Source organism: Pithys albifrons, chromosome 7 (genome assembly GCF_047495875.1).
Source record: "Pithys albifrons albifrons isolate INPA30051 chromosome 7, PitAlb_v1, whole genome shotgun sequence".
In the NCBI taxonomy this organism is placed as follows: Eukaryota; Metazoa; Chordata; class Aves; order Passeriformes; family Thamnophilidae; genus Pithys; species Pithys albifrons.
The window spans coordinates 60067555-60086731 of record NC_092464.1 but is presented as its reverse complement, the minus strand read 5'-3'; the positions used below and the strand labels follow the sequence as shown (position 1 = coordinate 60086731).

At 53.8% G+C, this 19177-nt stretch overlaps 2 protein-coding genes and 1 pseudogene across 2 annotated transcripts in view; 2 read left to right on the top strand and 1 right to left on the bottom strand.

Moving 5' to 3' along the window:
- Positions 1 to 19177, top strand: part of LOC139673810 (zinc finger protein 850-like) — a 1066517-nt gene that overhangs the window by 669106 nt on the left and 378234 nt on the right. The gene's annotated exons all lie outside the window — the stretch shown is intronic.
- LOC139674285 (olfactory receptor 14C36-like) lies at positions 1876 to 2867 on the top strand (annotated as a pseudogene).
- On the bottom strand, positions 10487 to 13828 carry LOC139673903 (zinc finger protein 397-like). Its single transcript, XM_071559835.1, has 3 exons — positions 13790 to 13828; positions 11860 to 11938; positions 10487 to 11671 (listed from the first exon to the last, which is right to left on the bottom strand). The coding sequence occupies exons 2-3, from the start codon at positions 11909 to 11911 to the stop codon at positions 11001 to 11003; spliced, it is 723 nt and encodes a 240-aa protein (XP_071415936.1). The 5' UTR covers positions 11912 to 11938; positions 13790 to 13828; the 3' UTR covers positions 10487 to 11000.

The window sequence follows — 19177 nt, the reverse complement described above, 5'->3', positions numbered from 1 at the left end:
AAGATCCACAGAAGAGGAATCTTTCCAGGCTTTCAGAAGGTAAGGCTGCATGAAGGGCAATGTATGTGCAGTTTGTGGGAAGATCTCCCAACGCTGGCACATCCCACAGCCTGGGGGGTCTCTAATGTGGGATATCACAGTTTCTCTGGTGCTGAAGAGGAGGACAGGCTGCAAAGCAGGGACTCTCTGCTGCACCATCCCAGGGACATCCCAGCAGGGTTCCCTTCTCCTAGGGTGAAAGGTTTGAACTCTGGCTGTGCCACCCAGGCTGCCCCAAAGTGTCCTGCAGAGCAGGGTCCTGCACCCCAGGGTGCTGTGCCAGGGCAGGAGCTCTGCCACCTGCCAGGGGCAGCTCTCAGCTGGCCTGGGGAGCTCCCTCAGTGCTGGGGGAGAGGCTGTGGGTGGAAAGAGCAAACCCTGGCAGGGCAGGGCAGGGCAGGGTAGGGCAGGGCAGGGCAGGGCAGGGCAGGTTTGTTCAGCTATCAAGTGAGAGTTTCATAGGTGAGGACTGCTTACAGAACCAGAGCACTGCAGGATATTTTCCAGGGGATACTTCAAGGAGAAGGTGAAAGGAGGGATTTCTATGAAGATCTCAAGCCACATGCCTGGTGTTTTATGTTGCAGAGGGAACTGTGAGGAGCTGCACAGGGGCTGAGAACTACCTGGTATTGTTGCTGTCTGGGAGGTGGCACAGCTGGCTCAGGGCGAGGCTGCCCTGAATGTCCAGTGCGCTCTGCCCTGGCTTCTCCCAGCAGTATTTCCTTGTTTCTCAACTTGCCCATGTTACTGGAATTGTTTCCTTGTTCTGTCAGTCAGGTTCACTGGGGACGGGAGTTCAAGCTACAGAGTCAATCACTGATCCTGTGATTCCTCACAGGCAGGTGGGTCCCTGGGAATGAGACATTCCAATTTTCCTCTGTCCTATGGGTCTGTCAGTAGTGAATTCTGTGTGCCTGGAGAATGAGGTGTGTTTCCCAGAATCAAACCCCATTGTCAGGACACTTGGCTCTTCTCTGAGATGTCCTTCCAAGCTGGGAGCTGCCCTCAAGAATGCAAATCATCTTCATAGCACAATTGTGTTATCTGAAATCCCCAGTGCAGAGGGGCAGAGATGCTGTGCCCATCCCAGGAAATGCTGTTGAGTTGGTGAGATGAGCCATGTGTGTCCTTGAGACCGTGAGCCAGGCTGAGACATTGAGTGGTCTGTGATGGATCTCTTTGCTCTCAACAGTGTCTAGTGGAATTTCAGACAAAAATGGGAGTGTGATCACTCTCTGTCTGAGGAAGGCCCAGGTCCAGCGTAGCTGGAACAAGGCAGAGGAACAGAGCAGCTCCCCTCACTCTGCACTAAGCCACAGACACCGTCCTGTTTGGGAAGCCCTGCTATGCTCTTCCTCAGGGCAGCACAAATGCTGAGGGGTTCTTCCATCCAGGAAAACTCCACAGGGAAGATGAGGGCAGTCAGAAACAAAACACCCAAACCTCTGAAACTGTCTTCTGGAATCCTGAAATCTTATCAGAACTGGGAGTGAAGATGCCCGTGAGAACTTTTGCTTCAGGAGCAGTTTCATCTGACACAGCTGAACACCAGGATGAGCCCTGCCCCCACCATGGCCATGACCCCACTGGAGCAGAGCAGGGCTGACCCTCACAGCCAGTGGGCAGAGGGGCTGCTCCTCATGGGAAATGTAGTGAGCACTAAGCAGGGCTCCAGCTGTGGATATGAAGCAAATTTTCCTGAAAAAGGAAAAGTGGGGAGTATGAGGACAAGGCAAAGGGGTAGTGGGAAATGGCTGTGACTCTTTCAGAAATATCTCATCTGATTTGTCACTGTTATTTCCTCCTTGGACAGTGCCCCACCTCCAGAAGCAGGAAATGCCCAACAGCAGCTCCATCAGCCAGTTCCTCCTCCTGCCATTGGCAGACACGCGGCAGCTGCAGCTCCTGCACTTGTGGCTCTTCCTGGGCATCTCCCTGGCTGCCCTCCTGGGCAACGGCCTCATCATCAGCGCCGTAGCCTGCGACCACCACCTGCACACCCCCATGCACTTCTTCCTGCTCAACCTGTCCCTCACAGACCTGGGCTGCATCTGCACCACTGTCCCCAAAGCCATGCACAACTCCCTCTGGGACACCACAACCATCTCCTACACGGGATGTGCTGCACAGGTCTTTTTTTATTTCTTCTTTATTTCAGCTGAGTTTTCCCTCCTCACCATCATGTGCTACGACCGCTACATTGCCATCTGCAAACCCCTGCACTACGGGACCCTCCTGGGCAGCAGAGCTTGTGCCCACATGGCAGCAGCTGCCTGGGCCACTGGCTTTCTCTACTCTCTGCTGCACACAGCCACTACATTTTCCCTGCCCCTGTGCCATGGCAATGCCCTGGGCCAGTTCTTCTGTGAAATCCCCCACATCCTTAAGCTCTCCTGCTCACACTCCTACCTCAGGGAAGTTGGGCTTCTTGTGGTTAGTTTCTGTTTAACTTTTGGTTGTTTTATTTTCATAGTTTTCTCCTATGTGCAGATCTTCAGGGCTGTGCTGAGGATCCCCTCTGAGCAGGGACGGCACAAAGCCTTTTCCACGTGCCTCCCTCACCTGGCCGTGGTCTCCCTGTTTATCAGCACTGGCACATTTTCCTACCTGAAGCCTCCCTCCATCTCCTCCCCATCCCTTGATCTAGCCCTGACATTTCTGTACTTGGTGGTGCCTCCAATACTGAACCCCCTCATCTACAGCCTGAGGAACCAGGAGCTCAAGGATGCTGTGAGGAAAATGATGACTGGATGCTTTTCAGCAGCGAGAACCTGCCAGTTTTCTTCTGTACAGCATTCACAATAAAACTCATGAGAGGCTTAGTTTGACTTCCCAGGATTTTCTTGGTGCTCAGTGGGTTCTTTTTGTCATAATGTTGTGCTCTATTAAATTATTTTATTCATCCTCTCATCTAATTAATTTTTTATTTTCCTTAATTTTTGTCTTTTAAATCTGTACTTGAGCAATTGTGCTATCTCTATTTAAAAAAAAAAAACTCTCCTGCAACAGCCCTGCTTGGCTGCTTAGGGTTTTTTGATTTGAGACTTTCAGGCACCTACTGGGCAGTTCCATGTTTGCAGAGAAGGGCAAAAGAGTCCCAGCACAGCAGCACTGCCAGGGAGCACCAGCACTGGGCCTTTGCTCACCTGCTCTCTTTCCACTTGTACACTCTCCTGCAGAGCCCCTGGGCTGGACTAAGGCCTTGGTCCTCTGCCAGCTGGGACACAGACCTGCTGCATGTCCATCCTGGGATCACAGGCAGGGACAGGCCATGGGCACTGCTGGGACACAGTTGGGCTCCACAACAGCAGCTCCATCAGGAAAGGGCTTCTCCTTAGCTCAGGACATGCAGTCTTAGGGCTTTTTGCAAAGTCACTCTCGAGAACATGCCAAGGGATAGACTCTATAGAGGCTCCTTGTTTGCTTGTTCTCCAGGGGCTCTAAATCTGAGTGTGAACCAGCAAACAGAGCCCTGGAACTGCAGGGGCTACAGCAGGAAACAGGGAAAATGATCTGGTGAGTGTTCTGTGTTACCCTCAGTGAACACACTACTGCTACCCATGACAACAATAGCAGTAATAAAAGCTGGAACTATAACAATAAACCCCACAAGAAGCACATGAGGTGCACAAAACCATTGCTCCACTGCTCACCACTCAGTGCCCAATGCCCAGCCCAGCCCAGACACAGATCAGCCCTTCCTGACCAACCCCCCATTAACACCCTGAGCAGGGCCCTGCATCAAAGGGAACATCCCTTGGGCCAGTTGGGCTCAGCTGTCCTGGACTTGCTCCCTCCCAGTCCTGTGACCCTCAGGAGAAAATTGGAGGTCATGATTCTACAAACGTCTCACAAATTCCAAGTCAAAACCTAAACCCAAAGCACCTTGGAAAACCTGCAGCCCCTGAAGCTTTAAGGAGCCCCTCAAGGGTCAATCCTGACAAAGCCTCTCCAGGGACTCATCCCAGCAGATCCTTGGAGCCCACGACTGCAGGGAGGCAAAGGCTCTGGGCAGCAGCTCAGGTGCTGAGCCAAGCCTGGCTTGGCTGGAGGCAGCAGAAAGGCCCAGCCCTGACCCCCAGCCTGGGGAAGGCACACCCTGTCCCTCACACTTTGCCCAGGGCTCTGCTGGGGGCACTGGCATGGGGGTGATGCTGAGGGCAGGACAAGGGGTGACAGTGCCCAGCCTTCCTGGGGCTGTGCCAGGAGGCCACGAGGCCCCAGAGCCTCAGCACAGCAGGTCTGCTCACAGCCCTTGGTGGCACAGATGATGCTGTGCCCGAGGGGACAAAGACTTGGATCTCTTGCACTTCTGGCCCAGTCACTTGGTGTCCCTCTGGGAAGGAACAAACCACCTCTCAGAGGTGGGTGACAAACCAGTGCTGGGAATGGTCATTGGGAGGGGCTGGTCTGTGATGAGTATCCAGGATTCTTTCAGTCCCATGAGCCTCTAAAGTGCCTTAATGGGCTTCTTGAATCCAGGACATTCTGCAGTGTCCATGGTCCCTTCTTGCTTTGAAAGGTTGTGCCATTTCACAGTGTCCCTTTGGTTCCATGATGTTCTGTGGTGTCACAGTGTCCCTTTGGTTCCAGGAGGTTCTGTGGTGTCACAGTGTCCCTTTGGTTCCAGGAGGTTCCACACTGTCCTTGCTGGAACACACCTGGTTGGATGTTGCCCCATCTGCAGAGCTGCTTCCAGCTCTGGGGTCCCAGCACAGCAAGGACATGGAGCTGTTCGAGTGAGTCCAGAGGAGACCACCAAGATGATCAGAGGGATGGAGCAGCTCTGCCATGAGGGAAGGCTGAGAGAATTGTGCGTTGGAGTGACCTAATTTTGGCCTTCTAGTGCCTGAAGGGAACCAACAAGAAAGATGGAGAGGGACTGTTTACAAGGGCCTGGAGTGACAGGACAAGGGATAATGGCTTCACACTGATAGAGGGAATGGTTAGATGAGATATTAGGAAGAAAATCTTTACTGGGAAACTGCTGGGGCCCTGGCACAGGTTGCTCAGAGAAGTTCTGGCTGCCCCATCCCTGGAAGTTGTTCAAGGCCAGGTTGGATGATCAACCTCGTCTAGTGGAAGGTGTCCCTGCCCATGGCAGTGGATGGGAATTAGATGATCTTTAAGGTCCTTTCCAACCCAAACCATTCTATTCTTCTGTGACTGGTGGGTGACATGGTGGGCAGGGCCATCTTGGGCACAAAGAATATGAAATAATGGAATTTTCCATTCTGAGTGAAGGAAGGAAGGGGCAGCAGAACTGACAGCTTGGACTGATAGCAGGGAGCGTTTGCGCTGTTGAAGAGATTGATTGGAGGAGTGTCTTGGGGGTCTGTCCTGAAGCAAAAAGCATTCTCATGGCCAGGCTTTGTGAACAAAGATTTGGGAAGGGCACTACCCATGCTTGCTGCAAGCTGCTGGTGGCTAAAAAGGCCGATACGGGATAGGCAAGTCCGGTCACAAAAGGCACAGGGGAAGGTCTCCTTTGGCCATATCGGCAAGGAACGGTTCTGTCTGCGTTGTCTTTTCTCCTCCAGACTGACTGTGCTGCGTTCCCAAAGGAAGCAGCAGCGTCGTGAATGGTGTGTCTCCATGAATCCCGACTGGAGGCCACAGTGGACCATTGGGGCAGTCAATATGGCCAAGGCTGAGCTGTTGTTCCAGGCAGTCCTTGTATCTCCTCTTCAGGGCTCCTCTCTTGCGGCAGCCGGTGGCGAGTTCTCCATAGAGCACAATCTTCAGGAGGCAGTGGGTGATCCTCCATCCTGGAGACGTGCCCTGCCCAGCACAGCTGCGTTCTCAGCAGCATGGCCTCCATACTGGTGACCCCTGCCTGTTCAGAACAGACACATTGGTCACGTAATCAGACCAGTGGATGTTTAGGATTGAACGGAGGCAGCTCAAGCCCAGTCCTCACCAGTTCACTCATGATGCTTCTGATGGACAGGGAAGATCCCAGGGCCTTGCACATTTCCTGGCTTGTGGTCCAGTTGCCCTCAGCATCTGAAAAGTAACAGCATTTTCCTTGGAAACCAGGCCAAGTGTCTGGGCACACACAGCAGAATTCCAGTTGAAGGAAATGTCATCTCCAAGGAATGAAATAGAGAAAGCTGAGGGAGACACATGGGCAGTCCTAAAAAGCAGGAAAATGGGATTAATTTATTGAGGTTTTTCCTAGCAGCTGCAAGAGAAAAACTGGGAATATTCTGGTGATGGAGTGAGGAGCAGATGCCTGGGCCACAGTTTAGGGCAAAAAGGGAGTCACCCCAAAGGGTGCTTTGCCTGGGGAGCCTGCCTTGATGCTGGGAAAATCCTGGGATCCTCCCATCCCCTAAAATGGAAGTGCCTGGCCCGGATCCTCCCCATGGGGTGCCTGGGCGGGACTCACCAGTCAGGGCCACAGCCAGGCTGAAGCTGAGGCTTCCCAGGAACACACTCAGAGGGAGGAGAACACACACTGGGTGGGATGTTTGCCAGTCTGAACCTCGGGAAGGGAAGAGCAGAACAAGACTGGGCTGGGTCCTCTCCCCTCTGCTTTGGCCTCCCATGCTGGATCCTCAGCCAATCCTGAGCCCCATCCAGGACAGGGACCCTCTTGGGGCTCAGGAGGGCAAGAGAGCTGAGGCAGGTCCTTCACAGGCACCAAGGTGTGTCTGAGGACCTGGAGATGGTTCTTCAGCCTCCTGAGGTGACCAGAGCCAGGAATTTGAGTGCTCCACACCAACCCCAGGGCTCCATCCCCATCCCACTGGTGCTTGCCAAGAACAAGATGTTCTTCCCACCCCCTGCCCTCCCCCAGGGCGTTGGTTTTCACAACATTGCCCCATCTGGACTGTTCCTCCGGATCACTGCAGGGGTTCAACACTTCCTCTTGGCCTGAACACTTTGTCTCCTGGGTTTCTTTTCCCTTTGTGGCAGAGAAGCCTCAGAGCCCAGGGCTGGCGTTCCCGGCCCCTGCAGGTGAATCCTCTGGGGCGCCTGTGCCAAGGCAGAGGCTGAGGAGACCTGCAGGCAGCCGAGCCCCCGCGTGTGCCACATCCCATGGAGCCAGCACAGCCTGGCTGGGGCTCTGCAGCCCCTGGGCTGGAGGGGCAAGAGGCACCTCGGGAAGCCCTGGCAGGGCAGGGTTTGCCCTGAGCTGAACAGGCATTGCCAGGAGGAGGTGGCAGAAAGGACAGAGGGAGGGGAAAAGGCAGGGGAGGGAAAGAGAGGGGAGGGAGAGAGATTGAAAAAGATCAAGAGGTAAAAAAGACAAAGAGAAAAGACAAGTTTAAATTTTAAATAAATAAAGAAGTCACTGTCTGCTCACAGTTCAAAGGGAGCTGAAGTGTTTGTGAGGGCACAGGAGCTTGTTGAGGGTCAGGAGCTGCTTCTTCCAAGAAGAAGGAAACACCTGGAAGGATCAGAGCAGAGTTTGTGCTTTGAGACCCCTTTCCCAGAAGCTGCAGGAGGGAGAGCTCAGTCTGAAATAACAAGTGTTCTGTTGAGCTTTAATGTCTCGCAGCTGCTTGCAAGCTTGTTTAGCTTTGTTTGTCAAGATGTAGAAATGGTAAAAAGCTTTGCCAGTTGGTGCTGGATTTGTGAAGCAGCCCCGGGCCAGCTCTGCAGTAACAAAGAATCGATGTCTGTCCCGAGCGTGTCACTCTCGGCCTGTCACACCCGGGAAGGAACGCGATGTTTGTGGCCATCCCCGAGGCACAAACTCGCTCCGAGCCCGCCGGGGGGTCCGCAGGAAGGAGAGGTTGGGGAGCCACTCCCTGTGCGGGATCTGGGGAGGGGACACGGGGGGACATGGGAGGATACAGAGGGGACACAGGGGGACATGGTATCTGGGGAGGGGACATGGGGGACTTGGGGGGACACAGCCCCTAGGGAGGGGACACGGGGGGACACTGTGGACCCCGCTCCTGCCCCCCCCTGCCCGCAGCGAGCCCCGAGCCCCAGCAGGGCTGCAGCCCCCAAACCAGCTGGAACCTGGGGGTGGGAGGGCAGCCCTGAAGCCAGGCTTGCTATAGTGGGACTTGCTGAGAGCGACTTAGGAGGGTTTGTTCATTAGGAACTGGCCTGAACCCTGGGAAAAGACAAATGTTTTCTGTTTTTCTATCAAAGATAAGCAGGAGACAGGAATTTCTGAACAAACAACAGTAAAACGATAAAACAATTTTTTTTTAACCATACAGAGTTTTAGATAAAGAAAACCTTGAAAGAGTTTAGTCCTGCATTTGGAAGAAATAAATCAAAACACCTCTGTCCCAGAGGCTGCAACCAGTAAACAATGTCTAGTTAGAAAAGAAATGCATAGACACAAGACATTCAGTCTTTTAACCACTTGCCTAAGCCCTAAAAATGTGTGTCTCAGGTGATTCACAAGATGTTTGTGTAGCTTGGAAGGATGTGCAGTGATTGATGTCACTCAGATGGATCTGCACCACGGAATGTCCGGTGTCCTCAGTGAAATTCCCCTCCTAAACCGGCCCAAATTTGACTCCTGGGGAGCTGCATCGTGTCAGACACAGCCCCTGTGCCTGCCCACGGTGTCAATAAAGGCACTTTGGCTCACAGTGCGGCCCTGGGTGGGTTGCTGTGACTCAGCCCCACAAACCAGGGCTGTGCCCTCGGGCGCTCGGAGCTGCACCAGGGGGATAAAGGCCCCCGGCCCCCCCGGTGCCCCCAGCAGCGGCTCTGCCCCCCAGAGCGGGGCTGTGCCCCCCAGAGCGGGGCTGTGTCCCAGACCCTACGGCCCATCCCGGGCTTGGGGCTGAGCGCAGAGCAGGCGCTGAGCTGCTGGATCTGTCTCGGGACTCAGGGGGACAAGGGGGTGTCACACCAGTGGCACAAACAAGAGATGAGTGGTGTGTGTCAGTCCCTCCCCCTCGCTCTGTCCCTCCCCACTGCAGCCTTTCTGCCAAAGCCCCGAGGATGCTGTGCCGGGCCCTCCATCCCACGGCCCGGGATAAGGGAGATTCCAGCCCCTCCTGGGCTTTCCTGCACTGAAAGAGCCGCACCGGGGGGTCTCTGCTGCCCCACGTCACCCAAAGAGCTGCCCCCAGGGCCGCAGTTTGGGGCAGGACTGAGGGCTCAGGGACTGCCAGAGCAGATCTGAGCTGGGAGGGAAGCACAGACAGAGACTCACATGTGGGAGTATCCCAATAGAAACCAATTATCCCAAAATATCCCTGAATTCATTCCACAGTAACTCTGATCCCTCCCCCAGTATCGGAATTCTCCCAGAATAACTGAAACCTCCTGGAATACCTGATTCTTCCCCAAAAATCCTTTGATTCTTCCCCAAACACTCCAAAAACACCTGAGGTCTCCCAGATATTTCTTAATTATTCTAAAACACCACTGAACTCCCCCCAAATCCCCCTGAACTCTCAAACAACTCTCAATCCTCCAGAAATACATCAAATCTCACCAGATACTTCTCAATTAGCTGCACCCCCTTAAACTGCCGCAAAACATGCAAAGACCCCCCAAACACACTCAGAGCCCACCAAGGTCCCCACCAAACCCCCTTCTGGGGGGACCTTTAGGGGCACTGGTGGTGCTGGGACCCCCTGGCTGTGGGTGAGGATCTCTTGGGTGAGCAGGGTGGGGGGTGGGAGGAGGGGATGGTGGGAAAGGTCTGAGGGGAAGGGGATAAAAGGGGTGGTTGGATTCCCACAGTGAGCAGGAGGGGAGTAGGACCCCTCTGAAAACAGAGTGGGGCTGGAAACTGAGGACTGGGGAGAATGGGAAAAGGGATGGGGGAGGTCAGAAAAGTGAGGAAAAAGGGAGGGTTGGACCCCCAAAACTGATCAGGAGGTGGATGGGCACTGGGGGGATGAGTTGTAAGGGGTGGGAGAAGAGGGAAAGTGTGAGCTGTGACCCCCAAACTGATCTTGGGGGGGGCTGGGGATTGAGGGGACAATGGGAAAAGGGAGGAATAGGCAGAAGGGTGGAAAAGAGAGGGGGGGTGGCTGGCAGGATGGACAGTCCCATGGGGGTCTTTGGGCAGACGGGGGATTGGAAAAGGGGGCTCTGGGGTGGCTCCCTGAGCTCCCAACCTGCTCTGGGGTGCTGGGGCTGCTGGAGGGCGGGGGGGCACCCTGGGGCAGGGGGGAAAATGGAAGGCTTAGGGTTTATTTATTATTACAAATGATGAGAGAAAAGATGTCAATCAAAATTATTTACTACACAATATACCAGCAGTATAGTGTGAGACAGGACAGTGCACCATCCTAGAGCAACTGATGAAGCAATTCTACCAAAGCTATCACAAAAGAAAGAATTATTAAGTAGAGATCAATGGAACTCACCCAGCCCAAGGGACCTGGGGAGATCTCTGCCCTCAGCCTCGAGGAGTGACCTTGGTGGGGGTTCCCACCCTAAGGGAGGAATCTCCACACACACACCCCAAGAAGGGATATGTTGGAAGAACCTGCCCCTGTGAAAGGGGATTGGACCTTTAGAGTATAAAGGAATTGACTGACAGCCATTTGACTCCTGGGGTTGCCTCACCATCAGGATGTTAATCTGGGGTTGAAACCAGAGTGGAGTCCCCTCAGCCAACCACTGATACATTTGCAAACAGGGCATTGTTTGCTTGGACATTCCAATGAGGGATGTCCTGCCACAGGCCTAAAGCCATCAAATCCCCTCATCCCACAGGATTTTCAAGGTCAGCTCTGTGTCCTGATGGATGTTCCTCCCACTCTGTTCACCCAGGTGCCTACAGGGAACCAGGAGGATGAGGAGACCACCAGCCAGGTGTTTTCCCAATGTGAGTCACCAGGAATGTTGGTCACCAAGACTCTACCCTAAGTGGGTCACCAGGTCTTTACCCAACATGGGTTACCAAGTCTGTGCTCAATGTGGGTCACTGTGGATCATTCAACATTGGTACTCCAATGGGTGATGGAGCTGGACCAGCAGACGAAGCTGTTCCCGCAGTTTGGGCACTCTGAGGGCTTCCCTTATTGGTGGGTCCGTTGGTGTTTGGTCAAGACAGAGCTCCGGGTGAAGCTCTTCCCACACTCCTCACACCTGTATGGCCTCTCCCCAGTGTGGGTGCTCCAGTGGGTGACGAGGTGGGAGTTTTGTTTGAATCTCTTTCTGCAGTGGGTGCAGCAGAAGGGCCTCTCCTCTGTGTGTGTGCGCTGATGTGAGAAGAGTTGTGAGATGGTCCTAAAATTCTTCCCGCACTCCGAACACTCGTACGGACGTTCCCCGGTGTGGATCCTTTGATGGCGGATCAGCTCAGAGGTGCAGCTGCAGCCCTTCCCACATTCCCCACACTTGTAGGCCCATTCCCCAGTGTGGATCATTTGGTGGCGGATCAGGCTGTAGCTCTGGCTGAAGTTCTTCCCACATTCCAAGCACTTGTAGCGCTTCTCCCTTGAGTGATGTCGCTGCTGCATCACTGGGTCAGAGCACCTGCTCAAGCCACGGCCATCTTTGAGGCACTGGGTTGGTTTTTCCTCCTCAGAGCACACAGGTCTAGTTTTGGAGATTCTCCTGCTGGCAGATCTTCGTGGATTTTCCTCCCCACTCACTTCCTGGTCTGTGAAGCCGTTCAAAACAGCCTCTGCCAGCAGGTTTTGCCGGGGGGAATTGTCCTCTGTGCTCTCCGTGCTCAGCTCAGGGCCTGGGGCAGGAAGGAACAAGGACAGGCAGGGCATTTGCCTCCAGCCCACAGGGAAGGCAAAGGACATCCCCCCAAACCCGGCCCCGGCAGGACGGCGTCGGCAGCGGGGTTGTCCTGCAGCCGGGGCCATGCTGGGCTGGAAGATGCAGCACAAGGGAGGGGCAAAGGGGCACTGACTTCCTCCTCACCTGCCTGGGGGTTCCGGGGCACCTTCCTCTTTCTCGCAGCCTCTTCCTCCATCCCGACAAGCTTTGGGAAGGAGAAATCCTGGTTTGGGGGCAAAAATAAGGTTGGGGGATCCTCCTGCCCAAGTCCATCTCTGGAATCCACCAGGCAGCTTGTGCCCTTAAAACCCTCCAAAACAGTAAGATTAAGTAAAAAAAAAAATTCTCTCTCAGGAGTTTCCTCTCTCTGGTCTCTTTACTTTGGGGTTCTGGGGGTCTCCCCTGTCTTGGCCGCTGGGGGTCCCACGTCGATTGAGGATTCCCCCTCTCTGGGGTCCCTGCCCTCTCCAGGCTGCCGGGGGTCCTGGGAATCAAAGGGGTCCCTCCTCTCTGGTCTCCCCACTTTGGGTTTCTTGGGGTCCCTCCTCTCTGGGGTCCCCCAGTTTGGGGTCCCCCCCCCCAGGATGCCAGGGGTCCTGAGGGTGCCCCATTTCCGGGATCTCCTTTTTGGGATCCCACGGGGGATCCCGGAGATGGGAGTCAGGGCATAGGGGACCTCTGGCACCCTCGGCATTCCTAATTGGGACCCTGGAGAGGGGGAATCCCAGAACCCCAAAGGGGTCAGATCACAGAGTGGGGACCCCTGGCATTCCCGGGATCTCCAGCAGCCTGGAAAAGGCAGAACCCCAGAGAGGGGCCCCCAAAACACAAGGCACCCCCAACAGCCTGGACAGGGGGGACCCCGAGAACCCCAAAGTGGAGAGACCAGAGAGAGCAAATTTGGAGGTGAATTTTGGTGCTTTGAATTCCTTTGGCCTTAATCTGCATATTTTGGAGGGGGTTTTGGCCAAATCTTGATGGTTTGGGGTTTTAGGGGATCTGTGCCAGGCACCTCCATCTGGGGGGATGGGAGGATCCCAGGATTTTCCAGCATCCAGAGATGCTCCCGAAGCAAAGCCCCTTTGAGGGTGACTCCCTTTGTTCCCCACACTGAGGTCACTCCTCACTCACTCACACCGTTCCCTTTTTCAAGAAAATCATCCCCAATTTTTCCCTTTCAACTTGCAGAAAAAAAAAACAAATAAACCCCATTTTCCAGTTTTTTCAGGCTGCCCACGTGTCTCACTCAGCTTCAGTTCTCTCTCTTTCACCTGTCACTTCCAGATCCCAGTTTGGGGCTCCTGAGGTGTTTTAGGGGCCTCTTGGGGCAGTTTGGGGGGCCTGGGACAGAGTTTGGGGGGTCCTATAGTTGTTTTGGAGGGTCTGACGGCAGTTTGGAGGTCCAGAAGTACTTTGGAGGGCCAGGGAAGGGTTTGGGGGGTCCTGGGGTGGTATGGGGGGGTCTGAGGGCAGTGTGGGGGTCCTGAGAAAGGTTTGGGGGACCCAGAGATGGTTTTGGGGGATCTGGGAGCAGTATGAGGGTTCTGGGAGGGGGTTTAGGGGGATCCTGGCCTAGTTTGGGGAGTTTTGGAAGTAGTTTGAGGGCCTTGGGGCAGTTTGGAGATACTGGGAGAGAATTTAGGAGGAGTTTGAGGTAGTTTGGGAGTCTTGGGGCAGTTTGGAGAGGTCTGGGTGGGGGTCTGGGGGGAGGTTGAGGGAATTTGGCAGGTCTGGTTGCTTCAGAAAGGGATTTTGGCGGGTCCTGCGGTGGTTTGGGGGGGTCTGGGAGGAAATACAGCACAGCCTGAGGGTAGTTCGGTGGGTTCTGGGCAGTTTAGACGCTCTGAAAGAGGTTGGGGGGGGGTCTAGGAGGGGGTTTAGGGGGTCTCTGAGGCGTTTGGGGGGGGCCGAAGTGTTTCAAATGCTCCAGAGCGTTCAGAATGCGATTTGGGTCATCCTGGGGGGCCGAGGCAGTTTGGGAGGTCCCAGGTGGGCGGTTTTGGGGTCTCAGGGATTTTTTTGGGTGATTTTGGGGGGTCCCGAGGCGGATCCCGGGGTGGGGGGAGGGGCTTACCCGGCTCCTTCACCGTCACGGCCAACACGGTCCCGGGGGGGTCCCGCGGGTCTGTGGGGGGTGGGTGGGTCGTGAGGGATCCCCAAAGCCCTCCCCGAGTCCCCGAATATTTCCTAAATGTTCCCAATTATCTTCCAAACCTCCCTATGGCACCGCCATTGCTCACCTCTCCCGGCAGCGCCGTCGAGTCCCGCCCTCCGTCTGCGCCGCCTCTGATTGGGCGCTGCGCCTGCCCGTCATCGCCTGCAGCCAATCAGCGTTCAGGAATGCAGCGGGCGGTGACGGGACATGGCGTATGCGCCATTTTGACCCTGTCCCGCACTACATCTCCCGTCATGCACCGCGGCCCGCTCTGGCCAATCACAGGCGGGACTACAACTCCCGCCCCCCCCCCCCCCCAAGCCCAATCGGGTCGGTCCCACCCCCATTGCAGCCCCCCAAGTGTCCCCCGGACCCCAAACTGCCCCAGAAGGGCCCCAGGACTCCCAAGTGCTCCCCCAATACCCACTCAGGACCCCCAAATCACCTCCCTGGACCCCCAAGTGACCCCCAAGTTCCTCCGGGTCTTAGAAGTGACCACTAAAACCCTCTTTGGACCCCCAGATTCTGTTCCTGGACACTCGAGTGACCCCCCAAGGGGTCCCCTCGGACACCCAAGTTCTTTCCCAGTGCCCCATAAATGCCCCTCAGACCCCAATGGGACCCCCAAGTGCCCCCCAAGTGCCTTCCAGGCCCCCAAATCCACCCCAACCTCCCCAAAGCCCCCCAGCCCCCCTTCCCATGGGCCCTTTCCCGGGATTTGGGGCTCCAAAGGGACACTTGCGGGTTGGGGGGGATTTGGGGGCACTTGGGGGGCTGGTGAGTTGGGGAAGGGATTTTGTGTGGATTTGAGGGAATTCAGAGTGGAATTCAGTGGATTTGAGGTGAAATTAGGAGAGGTTGGGTGGAATTAAAGGGATTTGGGATGGAATTAAATAATCCTTATGTGAAATTAAGGGGATTTCTGTGGAACCTTCAGGATTTGGGATGAATTACTTGGGATTGTAAGAGGGAAAAAGGTATTTTTGAGTGGAGGTCAGATATTTGGGGTTGAATTAGGGATATGTTGGGTAGAAATAAGGAAATATTGCACGTAGTTAAGAAGATTTGAGGTGGAAATAAAGAGAATTGAGAAATTTTAGGTGAAATTCAAGTAATTTTTGGTGAAATATATGGGATTGGGGAGGTTATAGATGGAATTAAGGGAACTCTGGGCAAAAATAATGGAGATCTTCAGGAAAATTAAGTGGATTTGGGGGTAAATGAGAGGAGTTTTATGTGGAATTAATAGAATTTTGGGTGGAAGACACGGGAGATTTGGGGCAAAATCAGCAAAACTTTGATGGGTTTATAGAGATATGAGTTGGAATTAAAGCAACTTGGAGAAGAACCATTGTGGTATGAGGTGAAAATCAGGGTATCTTTCGGTGGAATTAAAGGGATTTTGAGGGTAATTATGGGATTTTGAGTGGAATCCTGGGGATTTGGGGTAAAATTGGGGGGATGTGAGGTGAAAGTCCGAGGAGCGTGTTTGTTTTCAATGGTGAAACTTGTGAGTTTCAGATTGCAGCAAAAATAGAGGAAAAATCACTCTTGCCTGTGTTCAGCCAGTTCTCAGAGCAAAGCAGGTCCCAGTTGACTGATGAGGGACATGATGGGGCTGGGGAGGTGTGGAGCAAGGTTGTCCACACTGTCAGACCTGAAGGGATCGATCTCCAATTAGTCCAAACCTTTCAGGAGGGAACCTTGGTCAACATCAATCAGAGAATGCTGCAATCACCTCTTCCCTAAAAAGAAAAGTAATTATCCATATCATTTAAAATAGAAATACACATTTGTTAGAAGCTCTTTGAAATCTTTCTTCAAAACTGTAGTAGGGAAATTACTTAATTAACTCTCCTTGATTAGAGGACAAACTCAGAAAGAGCCATGATCTGTTAGGTTTTGCTTTATCTTAACAAGCCCCGTGGTGCATTTGGTGCTGAGCCCTTGAACCTCAGGACCTGAGAGGAGATTGCACAAACCTTTCCATAAGTCAAAGCCAGAAGAAAATCACAAAGTATCTCAAAGCACTAATGGGTCCCACTGAGGGCCATTCCCAATACAGGCTCTTCACTGACTGGTAGGAGGAGATAATTGGAAGCTTTGATTGAACAAACCTCTCATAGACTCAGTTTCAAAAGGAAAGGGAAAGTATCTTAATAAATGTTGAGTCCCTTGAAGCATTAACAAGCCTCACTGTGGGCTGTTACTGACAAAGCCTCTCAAGGGACTAATTAAAGCAGATCATTGCAGGCCGTGATTTCACAAACCTCTCACAGACTGGGTGTCAAAAAGAAATACTTCAATAAGCTTTGAGTACCTTGAAGCATTAACAAGCCCCACTGAGTGTTGATACTGATCAAGAATCTCAAGGGACTTGTTACAGCTGATAATTGGAGGCCTTGATTGAACAAACCTCTGAGAGACTCCAAATCAAAAGCAAAACCAAAGTACTCTGAAAAACCTGGGGTCATCTAAAGGTTTAAAGAGGCCCCAAGGGCCATTCCTGACAAAGCCTCCCCAGGGACTCATCCCAGCAGATCCTTGGAGGCCATGACTGCAGGGAGGCAAAGGCTCTGGGCAGCAGCTCAGGTGCTGAGCAAAGACTGGCTTGGCTGGAGGCAGCAGAAAGGCCCAGCCCTGACCCCCAGCCCGGGGAAGGCACATCCTGTCCCTCACGTCCTGCTCAGGGCTCTGCTGGGGGCACTGGCAAGGGGGGTGATGCTGAGGGTAGGACAAGGGGTGACAGTGCCCAGCCTTCCTGGGGCTGTGCCAGGAGGCCACGAGGCCCCAGAGCCTCAGCACAGCAGGTCTGCTCACAGCCCTTGGTGGCACAGACGATGCTGTACCTGAGGGGACAAAGAATTGGGATCTCTTGGACTTCTGGCTCAGTCACTTGATGTCCCTCTGTGAAGGAACAAACCACCTCTCAGAGTTGGGTGACAAACCAGTGCTGGGAATGGTCATTGGGAGGGGCTGGTCTGTGATGAGTGTCCTGGGGCACCTTGAGCAGTGTCCAGAAAACAAGGTCAGTCTGAGCCATACACAATGGAGGGCTTTTCCCACTTGTCCCCTCCTAAACTGACCTCAGTCTCTAACACAGACAGCTCCTGACATCCCCCTGCCACTCCAGAGATCCAGAGGGTTCTGCACTCCTGTGCCCTGATGCCATCAGTGTGCACTGGGCACCAGTGTCTACTAAAGCTTTACACCTCTGTGGATCTGCTGTGCCAGGCCATCGAATCCACACAGTGCAGTGTGCCTGGTCATCCCTTTCCTCCTCCTGGCCAAAGGCAGGGACCCTCTACTCCTGTCCTTGGCCAGAGTATTCACTCTCTGACCTCTGTGATGCCAGACCACAAGTCCTCTCACTAGGATCAAATGCCCTCATTTCGTCTTTTTATGCCTGGGAGATCCCTGATTGCCTTCTTGTGTCCCTGCAGCAACTACATGGACATCCTTCTTGGCTGATCCCTTCTCCGCAGCTCTCTTCCCTCTCAGTTCACCTCCATGGGCTCCCAGCTCAAAGGTGGGTTCACCATCCCACTTCCTCATGTCTCCCTCTGGCCATGCAGAAAGAACCAGAAATCACCACGTGGCCTGTGCTTGGGGCTCCCTTTCCCTCTGGCTGGGGAGGAGAGGACTGATCTCCTGGGCTGCCCCTGAGAGCTGAGCTGCTGGCCCGTGGGGGTGAGGAAGTGCCCAGAGTTTCTTGTATATTTCAGAGCCAGGAGGGTGCCATCTCCTGGTGCATCCCTTTGGGGGGAATACGATGCCATCAGGCTGTTGGAACGTGATCCAGGAGTGCTTTGAACCTCCTCATGCCCATTGTGCAAGGAACATCCTCTGAGTCTTTACGGGTGTTTTCACTTTTTAGGTCACTATAGATGATTTCCAGCACAGGTAATTCCCTCAAGTACTGGATACCTTTGTTTCCAGAGCTCCACTTTCCTGGGGAGTTCATGACATCTTCCTGAAATGGATCTCTTGCCCTCACTCTGGAGAAGAGTCATCTCCAGAGACTCTAAATTTCTCCTTTTCCAATTCCTCTTTCAATTTCCTAATCTCTAGCAAAGGAATCTCAGCTTTTGCGCTTCATGAGCTTGCAACTGCTGACTATCAGCCCCACTATTCCAGCATGGAAGCAGCCAGGTGGAAATCCACTCACCTGGCTGGCAGCTGGAATCTTTTCACAAGTTTGAAAGTTTTGTTGAGTTCAGGGACCAGGTAACTTTGGTTTCCTGTTTTCATTTGTGTCACACCTTTCAATTTCTTTGTTGAAAGACTGGCTTCTTGGTCTGCCCCCTCCCCTCCTGATTCTCTTTCTCTTGTCCTGCCCTCAGCATCACCCCTCATGCCAGTGCCCCCAGCAGAGCCCTGAGGAAGGTGTGAGGGACAGGATGTGCCTTCTCCAGGTTGAGGGTCAGGGCTGGGCCTTTCTGCTGCCTCCAGCCAAGCCAGGCTTGGCTCAGCACCTGAGCTGCTGCCCAGAGCCTTTGCCTCCCTGCAGTCGTGGCTTCCAAGGCTCTGCTGGGGCGAGTCCCTGGGGAGGCTTTGTCAGGATTGGCCCTTGGGGGCCTCCTTAAAGCTTCAGGGGCTACAGGTTTTTCAAGGTGCTTTGGGTTTGGGTTTTGACTTGGAATCTGTGAGAAGTTTGTGAGATCATGGCCTCCAAAGATCTCCTCAGGGTCACAGGGGTGGGAGGGAGCAGGGCCAGGACAGCTGAGCCCAACTGGCCCAAGGGATGTTCCCATTGGTGCAGGGCCGTGCTCAGGGTGTTAATGGGGGGTTGGTCAGGAAGGGCTGATCTGTGTCTGGGCTGGGCTGGGCATTGGGCACTGAGTGGTGAGCAGTGGAGCAATGGTGTTGTGCTCCTCATGTGCTTCTTGTGGAGTTTATTGTTATAGTTCCAGCTTTTATTACTGCTATTGTTGTCATGGGTAGCAGTAGTGTGTTCACTGAGGGTTACACGGAACACTCACCAGATCATTTCCCTGTTTCCTGCTGTAGCCCCTGCAGTTACAGGGCTCTGTTTGCTGGTTCACATGCAGGTTTAGAGCCCCTGGAGAATAAGCAAACAAGGAGCCTCTATAGAGTCTATCCCTTGGCATGTTCTTGAGGGTGACTTTGCAAAAAGCCCTAAGGCTGCATGTCCTGAGCTAAGGAGAAGCCCTTTCCTGATGGAGCTGCTGTTGTGGAGCCCAGCTGTGTCCCAGCAGTGCCCATGGCCTGTCCCTGCCTGTGAGCCCAGGATGGACATGCAGCAGGTCTGTGTCCCAGCTGGCAGAGGACCAAGGCCTTAGTCCA